We start from the raw sequence: 11,438 nt of genomic DNA on the forward strand, positions 1-11,438 counted from the left end.
ATATCTAGGTTCTTATTCATTTATCTAATATATTGAATTCTACTGTGGCATAATACTTTGATGGAGTTTACACCCAACTTCTATAAACACTTAGGAGGGATATATGTAACATGAATTGCTACATTATATATTTATAAATCTGGAGGGATGAGGTCTCTTTTTCAAATGTAAGAAATGTGCTACAGTTGAACTCGGAAGTTTACAGACACTTAGGTTGGAGTCATTAAAACTTGTTTTTCAACCACTCCACAAATTTCTTATTTACAAACTATAGTTTTGGCAAGTCGGTTAAGACATCTACTTTGTGCATGACACCAGTAATTTTTCCAACAATTGTTTACAGACAGAATATTTCACTTATAATTCACTGTATTACAATTCCAGTGGGTCAGAAGTTTACATACACTAAGTTGACTGGAAAATTCCAGAAAATGATGTCATGGCTTTAGAAGCTTCTGTTAGGCTAATTGACATCATTTAAGTCAATTGGAGGTGTACCCGTGGATGTATGTGAAGGCCTACCTTTAAATTCAGTGCCTATTTGCTTGACATCATCGGAAAATCAAAAGAAATCAGCCAAGACCTCAGAAAAAAAATTGTAGACCTACACAAGTCTGGTTCATCCTTGGGAGCAATTTCCAAATGCCTGAAGGTACCACATTCATCTGTACAAACAATAGTACGCAAGTATAAACAGCATGGGACCACGCAGCCGTCATACTGCGTGGGACCACGCAGTCGTCATACCGCTCAGGAAGGAGCATATCAATACCAGAACAACAGCAAAGGACCGTGTGAAGATGCCGGAGGAAACAGGTACCAAAGTCTCTGTATCCACAGTAAAACAAGTCCTATATCGGCATAACCTGAAAGGCCGCTCAGCAAGGAAGAAGCCACTGCTCCATAAAATATTGTACTTTTTGTACAAGTGTCCTTTGGTCTGACGAAATAAAAATAGAAGTGTTTGGCCATAATGACCATCGTTATGTTTGGAGGAAAAAGGGGGAGGATGGCAAGCCAAAGAACACCATCCCAACCGTGAAGCACGGGGGTGGCAGCATAATGCTGTTGGGTTGCTTTGCTGCAGGAGGGACTGGTGCACTTCACAAAATAGATGGCATCATACAAAATAGATGGCATCATGAGGAGGGAAAATTATGTGGATATATTGAAGCAACATCTCAAGACATCAGTCAGGAAGTTAAAGCTTGGTCGCAAATGGGTCTGCCAAATGGACAACGACCCTGAGCATACTTCCAAAGTGGCAAAATGGCTTAAGGACAACAAAGTCAAGGTATTGGAGTGGTCACAAAGCCCGGACCTGAATCCTACAGAAAATGTGTGGGCAGAACTGAAACGTGTGTGCGAGCAAGGAGGCCTACAAACCTGACTCAGTTACACCAGCTCTGTCAGGAGCAATGGGACAAAATTCATCCGACTTATTGTGGGAAGCTTGTGGAAGGCTACCCACAATGTTTGACCCAAGTTAAACAATTTAAAGGAAATGTCCCAAATACTAATTGAGTGCATGTAAACTTCTGACCCACTGGGAACTTGTTCTCAACAAGCCTACCTGGTTAAATAAAGGTGTTCTCAACAAGCCTACCTGGTTAAATAAAGGTGTTCTCAACAAGCCTACCTGGTTAAATAAAGGTGTTCTCAACAAGCCTACCTGGTTAAATAAAGGTGTTCTCAACAAGCCTACCTGGTTAAATAAAGGTGTTCTCAACAAGCCTACCTGGTTAAATAAAGGTGTTCTCAACAAGCCTACCTGGTTAAATAAAGGTGAAATAAAAAAAGATATAAAAAAATGTGGTGAAAGAAATTAAAGCTGAAATAATTTATTATCTCTACTATTATTCTGACATTTCACATTCTTAAAATAAAGTGGTGATCCTAACTGGCCTAAGACAAGGTATTTTTACTATGATTAAATGTCAGGAATTGTGAAAAACTGAGTTTAAATGTATTTGGCTAAGGTGTATGTAAACTTCCGACTTCAACTGTATAGCCAGTGCAATAAAATGATACAATTAACAAACACGATTCAGTTATCTATCACAAAAAGTGATTTATACAATCAACAATCAGTTTAGCTAATTATAATAATAGTAATCTATTGACATAAGTATCAATATAAGTCATATGGCTGGTACCTACCAAGCAAAACTATTCACTGTTGTGTACATACCTTTTATAGTGCATTGGATTACTGCAGTCCATTAGTGGGTGCTCTGTTTGAAAGCACAAATCACAAGATTTTATGCCGCATTAAGTAATTCTCCTCTGAGCTTGACAGAGATCTTGTAGTTTAGGGGCTTCAGTGTTAACCCATAGGAGCAGTCTAAGGAGAGGTCCTGACTTGGGTTATTCTCAAAGCTGCACTGGTGAATCAAAATAGCAGAAAATAAAAAAACCTCCACTTTGGCGATCTGGTCACCGATACATCGCCTCTTCCCTGCTGAGAATATCAACACACTGTTGGTCAGGTCCTTGTCAAGGGTACCATTTTCATCGAGGAACCGTAAGGGGTCAAAAAGATGTGGGTCCTTCCACTTTAAAGGGTTGTGGTTGACAGACCACTGGTTAATGAAGACCACTGTGTCTTTGGGGATGTGGAAGCCTTCGATGGTGACATCTGATGTGGTGGAGTGTGGGATGGTGAGGGGTACAAAGCTGGTATAGCGCATGGTCTCATAGATAACAGCATCTAGGTAAGCCAGGCTGGCTTTGTCCTCAATACAGGGCAGCCTGTCACGGCCTACCACTTTGTCAATCTGCTCCTGCAGTCTGGTTTGGATGTTGGGGTATTTTGCCAATAAAAGGAGCATCCAATGAAGGCAAGTTGACACAGTATCCAGTCCCGCACCAATCAGATCGGACACAGTCCCTTCTGTGTGGGCCTCCGTCAACCCGGTATCATGGCCTGCCTTGTCAATTACCTGAATAATGGCATCACTCATGTCCCGGGTCACTTCAGGGTCAAACGTCTCCCTGTGCTCCACCACCTTGTCTCTCACAAAGGTGAAAAACTCTTTATTGAGGTCTTTGAAGCTCTGGTAGACACTGCGGACAGGATTTGGGAAATATTGAAGCCAGGGCATGACATCGACCAAGCTGCCAGCTCCCACCGTCTCTCCAAACCTGTCCACACTGCCCAGAAGGGTTCTAAACTCCATGTCATCATGGCCGTAACGCTTTCCAAAGCACAGTGCACAGATTACATTTGCAGCAGCTACTGTCAGTTCGTGAGCAGGGTTGAAAAACTGTCCATCAGCACTGAGTTTGAGGAAAGCTTCAATGAGCTCAGTAGCCTCTGCAACAACGTGCTGTTCAAATGCTTTTTTGGTCTGGCTGTTGGCAGAGTAGAAAGCTCTAATGGTGGACTGAGCGATCTTCCGGTGGGTCCTCCACTGTTTGCTGTAGTTAGAGAATGTCATGCTGTTACCACCAGACACTGACTGAAAAGACACAAAGTTGGGTCTGCCTGCAAACTCTGTGCTGTGTTGCACCAAGGCTTCTTGTATGGCTGTGTCTCCATTGAGCACCACTATGTTGTTGCAGCCCAGTCGTATCTGATACACGTTGCCGTACTTCTTTGCCAGCTTGGAGAAGGTGATATGAGGCATCTGCCCCAGCTGCATGGCATTGCCCACCACCGGCCAGGCAAAGGGTCCTGGCAGCCTTCTCTTGAGTCTGAGATTCCTGACCCATAGACAGGCTTCTAGACAGAAGAGGAAAACAAAGGAGGCGACCAGAGCTGGCTGGACCTGTCCACTCCACTCTCTGATGATGCTGCTGCCCTTCACCCCAAACTCTGTGTCCAGCAGTGCCATGGTGCTGAGATGTTCTAATTCTGGTACTCAATCCTTCAAATTCTGAGAGGGATCCCACTTTTATTTTGTTGAATGCTATTCCTGGTAACCGGATTTTTAAAATAGGTCCTCCTCTCCACCTAAATTCCAAATAAACGAAATAATAATGCTGTCTGTTTTTAAGTATGGTCAGTCCTGCATGATCATCCCAAAAACGAAGAAAATGAATTGAGACAACGAGAAGGTTTTCAGCACCTCTCACACTACGGTGTCTGTCTCCTCCTCCTCCGTGCTGGCTTGTGAACAGGCTTGATCAGGTTGAGTGGTTAGTAGTAGTGCAGTCGCTGTCCGTCTTCAGATGACCACATTAGAGGAATGCAGATTTCAGTCTTGACACTCTCCCTTATATCTCCTCTGTGGGAGGGTTCAGGGACTTAAAACTCCTATTCGGGTTTTTTTTATGCGCCGAAGTGCTCGTTCCTGCGGAGTCTTTCTTTTCCCTAACACTCAATGCCACGGTGAGACAAAAAGGAAAGCAGAAACCATTCAGGCCCGCCTGAACCTAGGACTAAAGCAGAAGGAGTTTAGATTTAGTGGGCCAGAGACTCTAAAAGACTGGGCTGCACTACCTTTAAACACAATACAGGTACCACAGGGGAGAATTTTAGAACATGGTGTAGTAGTTAGGGTTCAAACTTTCAGTCACACAGACCACCATAGCTAAACTCACCACAGCTAAACTCACCATAGTTAAACTCACCACAGCTAAACTCACCATAGTTAAACTCAACATAGTTAAACTCACCATAGCTAAACTCACCATAGCTAAACTCACCACAGCTAAACTCACCATAGTTAAACTCACCATAGCTAAACTCACCATAGCTAAACTTACCATAGCTAAACTCACCATAGCTAAACTCACCATAGCTAAACTCACCACAGCTAAACTCACCATAGTTAAACTCACCATAGTTAAACTCACCACAGCTAAACTCACCATAGTTAAACTCAACATAGTTAAACTCACCATAGCTAAACTCACCATAGCTAAACTCACCACAGCTAAACTCACCATAGTTAAACTCACCATAGCTAAACTCACCATAGCTAAACTTACCATAGCTAAACTCACCATAGCTAAACTCACCATAGCTAAACTTACCATAGCTAAACTCACCATAGCTAAACTCACCACAGCTAAACTCACCATAGTTAAACTCACCATAGCTAAACTCACCATAGCTAAACTTACCATAGCTAAACTCACCATAGCTAAACTCACCATAGTTAAACTCAGGGAACACTGATTGGTCCGGTTATATTCTGAAAATTGCTTGATTGCCTCTCTATAGGAACGATTCCAGACTGAAATATAGTGTATGTAAAGCAACGTCTCAGTGAAGCACCCAGGCCAAGGCAGGACTACTTGTAACTTTGGAAGGAGCTTTCTTATGTCTGTTGAAAACTAATGTGTGCCTTTTTTTATGACATTATAAAAAAAATTGTATCTGTTATTTTCAGCCTAACTCTAAACACTACTAGGAATAGAATCCAAGATATGACCATGAAAGCTCTGGGTTTTGGATCTTATCACAGAATAGATACACATTGTACAATATTATTTTATATGTTCTATAAAAGTATATACAGTATTTACCAGAGCTTTTTTTCTTCTTTAGCATAATGGTCCTTTATACATAGTAAATGAGATAATGTAGGTCTTAGGCTGGTGGCTATATCAAAATAGTATAAAAGTGAGTTAAAAACAGGGACCTCTGGCAATAACGCTAGTCATAAGGCTTTTCAGAGGAACATATCAAAGTTGTCCTATTTGGGTTTTAAATCTATTCAGCAGGATTTGAACTACTATGGAGTTCTGTACTCTAATGGACCACTGATAGTAATGCTGCAAGGAGCGATTCTTCTCTTGTGTCATGTATTGTTGCTGAACCAGATCACAATTCAAATACATTTGATAATAATAAATAAATAGTTAGGTGGGTGCTTATATTTGTCTGACTTCTCACATGCACAAGTTTGTTATACACGCATGTGTGAATTGTACGTCTTTTTATGCATATCCCAACTCGCCGTTATCAATGGCGACCCTGGAGCAAGTCAGGTCAAGTGCCTTGCTCAAGGGCGGAGAGACAGATTTTTCACAGCGCTCTAAACGCTAGGCTACCTGACACCTGATGTGTTTCTGACAGTTTGGATGAGAGAACATGCAAGACTGGTGGAGATTAGCTATAAAACATAATGAGCGTTAACACCAAAGACTAGTTTGCAGTTTTATTATACGTGATCACATGTTTATTGCATTTAAAATGTACCTTAGAGTGTGTATTTCCTTAATAATCTTTATTTTGGAATATGTTATGCACCAGCTGATATTCATTGCACTTTACGTGGAGTGTGTCACTACAAAAAACAACACATTGCAATGGACAGGAGACTGCACTCCTTCCAATGATGAGATGCTTAATGGGTTAATCAATGACAAGCAAGAGAGAAGCAGAATCCGTCACTATCAACCCCCGACTGTTTAAAACGTTGCTTTATTCATTCCAGATATCTGATTTTTCAAGCATATAATTTGTTTATTTAAAAAAAAAAAAATTCAACACAGTATTTTCTACGATGAATCCTTTCCTGGACATTCAACGCATGCTGTAGTTGAGTTTCTTGGTTTGAGAGAGGCAGAGATTCTGAACACTATTTCATCCATTCCTGAATACGTGCTCTTTGACAAAGGTGAAATGACATCCATATAGATTTCAGACCCTTGAGGTGTAAACAGACATGCATTTGTTTAAATACATACAGACTTGAAAATTCCATTGATTTGTGTAGTAGTATTGTATTTAGTGACAGTTAGTTTGGATATGAAGGGATGGGTTGTGTCGCCGGAGTGCCTGTTCAGTTGATTTCTAAGGAGATCAATGCAGTCAGTGTCTGGAGTTGGTCATCTCCCATGTATTCATCAGCATTATCAATCCCACAATTCCAAAGCCACCTCTCCATTGAAACACCTCCTAACTTGGTTGGGGACACTGAGCTTGAAGTTACACAGAGGTACCAATGCTGTTATCTCTGAATTGTCTTCACACTGTAGGCTATAGCATATAGATAACTTGATTTCCCTTTAGCAGTTTGTCAGCATTTGTTATCTTCCGACAGCATTTCAATGTGCTCATATTCATGGTGTACAGTAGATAGTGGATTGGATTATAATACAAATCATTTTCATACCTGAAATATATCTATACAAATATTTTGTGACTGCTTTATGTGAAAAGGTTAACTACATTGATACATCACCATCTTGATGTGAGGAATTCCGAAAAGTCCTCAACACGAAACAAATTGTGGTTCCTTGGGTGTGACGACAACATTCATAAACACTCACAAGCATATTACACTATGATATAACCTTCCATTGACTTTTGAGTGATATTCTAGTTTCATACACATATTTTCATACGTTAACATGCTGAATACTGTTTATGAATTAAGCTCAACACTCAAAATGTATATAAAACAAAAGTATACTTCCTTACAGAATATGATCAGGTACATAGTTTGAAAGCCTGTTCAACTCCATTGACCCCACGACCTGACCCCTGGCCCCCAACAAAGGAGATTCATCTCTACCTAGCAAACTTTCCATTACTGTAATCATACTTTCAATTCTGTATCAACAACATTGCAAACATATTCAATTGTGTTCAGATATTAATTAAATATTAAATATGAAATATTACACTCTTCAACAACAGCATTCAGTGCAGGTTTGCTTATACTCACTGTAAAATGTAATTGATTGGCAATGTTGCCCACAATAATGGGATGAGATTTTTATGCTGGGGACACCAGACCGAGCAGCTTCCCCCTGAGCTTGGTTGTGATGGTGTAGTGGAGAGGCTTCAGTGTGAGCCCATAGGAACAGTCAAGGGTCAGGGCCTCTGATGGGTTGCTCTCAAAGGTACACTGGTGAAGCAAGACGGCTGTAAATAAAAATGTTTCCACCTTGGCAATCTGGTCGCCAATACATCGTCTCTTACCAGTAGAGAAGATCATGACGCTGTTGGTCAGGTCCTTGTCAAGGGCACCATTTTCATTGAGGAAACGTGAGGGGTCAAAGAGATGTGGGTCCTTCCACTTTAAAGGGTTGTGGTTGACGGACCACTGGTTGATGAAGACCACTGTGTCTTTGGGGATGTGGAAGCCTTCGATGGTGACATCTGAGGTGGTGGAGTGTGGGATGGTGAGGGGTACAAAGCTGGTATAGCGCATGGTCTCATAGATAACAGCATCTAGGTAAGACAGGCTGGCTTTGTCCTCAATACAGGGCAGCCTGTCACGGCCTACCACTTTGTCAATCTGCTCCTGCAGCCTGGTTTGGATGTTGGGGTATTTAATCAAAAGCAGGAGAATCCATTGGAAAATGGTTGACATTGTTTCTTGGCCAGCTCCAATGAGGTCTGTGACTGTTCCTTCAACAAAGTCTTTGGCCAGTCCACTGTCATTTCTGTGCTCAATCTCGTTAATGATGGCATCACTCATGTCACGCGTCACGTCAGGCCTGAAGGTTTCTCTGTGCTGCATCACTTTATCTTTCACAAAGGCAAAAAACTCCTCGTTTATATGTTTGAAATTCTGGTAGATGCTGCGGACAGGATTTGGGAAATTCTGAAGCCAGGGCATGACATCCACCAAGCTGCCAGCCCCCACCGTCTCTCCAAACCTGTCCATTCTGCCCAGAAGGGTTCTAAACTCAATGTCATCATGGCCATAACGTTTTCCAAAGCACAGTGCACAGATTACATTTGCAGCAGCTACTGTAAATTCATGAGAGGGATTAAAATATCGTCCATCTGCACTCATTCTCAGAAATACCTGCACAAGATCCATACATTCTCCCAAAACGTGGTGCTCAAATGCTTTCTTGGTCTGGCTGTTGGCAGAGGAGAACGCTCTAATGGTAGATTGTACAATTTTCCTGTGCATTTTCCACTGTTTGCTGTAGTTAGTGAAAGTCAAGCTCCTGCCTCCTGAAATCATCTGAAAAGACACAAAGTTGGGTCTGCCTGCAAACTCTGTACTGTGTTGAACCAAGGCTTCTCGTATTGCTGTGTCTCCATTGAGCACCACTATGTTGTTGCAGCCCAGTCGTATCTGATACACGTTGCCGTACTTCTTTGCCAGCTTGGAGAAGGTGATATGAGGCATCTGCCCCAGCTGCATGGCATTGCCCACCACCGGCCAGGCAAAGGGTCCTGGCAGCCTTCTCTTGAGTCTGAGATTCCTGACCCATAGACAGGCTTCTAGACAGAAGAGGAAAACAAGGGAGGCGACCAGAGCTGGCTGGACCTGTCCACTCCATTCTCTGATGATGCTGCTGCCCTTCACCCCAAACTCTGTGTCCAGCAGTGCCATGGCTATGAATGATCAGAACACCTATTCCCGGAGACAGATATTGTGAATGAAAAAAAAGCTACAAAAAAGTTTCGTTTTCTTGACAACTTTACTCCAGCACTCACTTTTTTGTTAAAAAAACATAGAATAATTAAATTAAATAATGTTCAAAAGTGAATTAAACAAGTTCCATTAGCTTAGAGTCCCAAGTATCCTTCTGAGACCATGGGGACAGTCTCAGTACTTCTTGGGAAAATATCTCAGATGAAGCTTGGTGAGTTAAGGTGAAGTTGGTTTCCTCTTGTCACTCTTTTCAGCAAGATTTAAGACTTTAGTGACTAGTTTTGCTTCAGCAAGGTGTCTTATATGTTTGCAGTCGGTGGGTAGGGCTGAGCATTATTTTCATACTCCTCCCATTGTGGTAGCCCTATATATATTATCATTCTGATGTTCGACCTCGACGCGCGCTACGCACTGGAACCAAAAGCGCGCAGAGACCTCTCTCTGCAGAGGTGAACTCCAGCAAATACGTTTAGGAGGAAAGTAACAATTATTTTACTAACTCGAATAGTAACAGTGGTATCCCATGTTAAATTGTTATACTTTCTTACGTTGGTTGTTATAATTTGAAGATTCAAGAAAATCTTATAGCAAGCATATGGTTTGTTTCTCTTTTATTTTTTTACCTTCTAATTGCGTAAAATGTAAGAACTGTTTACAATAACTTTTAATTTTACGTGTGTTAATAAGTCATGGAATATCCTATTTAGTTGCAATAGTCGATAAGTTATGGGTTGCTTTTGTGCGCGTCTGCATGGAAATTCTATACTTTGCATAAATAGCCTAATGTAAACTCTGTTTAGTGTCTCAATAAAATAACAAAGTGAATGTAATCATGATGCCATGTATCCTAATAAATGTGTGTTTAAAAATGATGGGTTTACAGTGAGTTTTACAACTTTTCAGGTACTGTGCAAAGCCAGTACCTGCTTTAGTCTTCCATTAGTTTTGTGCGCACGCTACATATTGACTGTTGTAATACCATTGTGGTAGTATTATTCTTAATTTATCATTTTAAACATAATGTACTTACCTGTAATCCGTTCAAGGTAGTCAACAGCATATATATATAATTGACTAAATCACTCAACTATGTCGCGCTTCTAATCTAATCCCCATGTGGTACTCTGAAGTTCAGCAAAAGTTGTGCAGGAGCCGAGTCTGACTGCTTTCCATAATATTGAGCAAAAGATGAAACAAACAATATTTGTAATAATAATATTGTTAGATCTTTGTCACTGTATCAATATCACTGTAATTTGAAAACGACTCACTGTGAATGACTGTACATGGATACAACTCAAATAATTATCTGTGTGGATTGAAATATATTTATAGACTAATTTATAGGTTTATTTTTCCAATATGAAGAACTACCATTCCACCACTCATGTAAAGGCCTCAAGATTTACATGTTTGTTTAAATCCAATGTTGCATTTTGCAATGCCGGTATAGACTGACTTACCTTTCATAAATATGCTTATACAACACACTTACATTATCTTAGCATAGAAAAATCCATAAAAGATTCTTATTCACATCTTCAGCAGGTCTCATACTACAGCATATCTTCAAGCATTTGCAGTACAAAGCATAAAAGTGCCAGTAGGTTTGCACACGAGAGCCATGTTTCAATTGTGTGCTATCCAATGGCAGCTTACTTTTATCGCCATACACCTCAGGTGCCTTTTGACATGGTTTTCTTTCCCCAAAACAAGACTGTTGAGCTCAAAAGAGTTAGGGGGAAACTTTTCAGGAGATCAGAAGGCTATAATGATTTTCTGGCCCCTCAAAAGGTGCAGGAGGAATGATGACACTCTCAAGATGTAGGTTTTGGTACCTGAGATGTATCATGCTTTCATGCCTGGTAGCACACACACATCATGGTCACCCGGAGTCCTGTCCTTGGCATTCATTACAAAGTGCAGTTTATTCCTTATGGAAATCACTGGCCCATTGATTCTATTAACCTTTCAGCTCAAAGACTAATTTTAGTTCCTGAGGCAAAACTTTTTTTCGACTCAGTGCCAAAGAATACATTTGCGTTTCTAGCTTCCCCACCAACTGCGAAGTTTATTTTTGCAGGGAGGTAATGACGCTAATTGAAGGCACTAAAACATTTCAGAAGTGAGGCCGTAAGT

The 11,438-nt window shown here is 40.9% G+C and overlaps 2 protein-coding genes across 2 annotated transcripts; both read right to left on the reverse strand.

Moving 5' to 3' along the window:
• Window positions 1-1,897: 1,897 nt before the first annotated feature.
• Window positions 1,898-4,168, reverse strand: LOC124045250 (cytochrome P450 1B1-like). The gene has a single exon (XM_046364531.1). The coding sequence runs from the start codon at window positions 3,834-3,836 to the stop codon at window positions 2,262-2,264; it is 1,575 nt and encodes a 524-aa protein (XP_046220487.1). The 5' UTR covers window positions 3,837-4,168; the 3' UTR covers window positions 1,898-2,261.
• A 2,189-nt stretch (window positions 4,169-6,357) lies between these two features.
• On the reverse strand, window positions 6,358-9,552 carry LOC124046422 (cytochrome P450 1B1-like). Its single transcript, XM_046366769.1, has one exon. It carries the CDS (start codon window positions 9,255-9,257, stop codon window positions 7,677-7,679), a length of 1,581 nt encoding a protein of 526 aa, XP_046222725.1. The 5' UTR covers window positions 9,258-9,552; the 3' UTR covers window positions 6,358-7,676.
• Between the last annotated feature and the right edge of the window lie 1,886 nt (window positions 9,553-11,438).

Source organism: Oncorhynchus gorbuscha, linkage group LG10 (assembly GCF_021184085.1).
Source record: "Oncorhynchus gorbuscha isolate QuinsamMale2020 ecotype Even-year linkage group LG10, OgorEven_v1.0, whole genome shotgun sequence".
Classification (NCBI taxonomy): domain Eukaryota; kingdom Metazoa; phylum Chordata; class Actinopteri; order Salmoniformes; family Salmonidae; genus Oncorhynchus; species Oncorhynchus gorbuscha.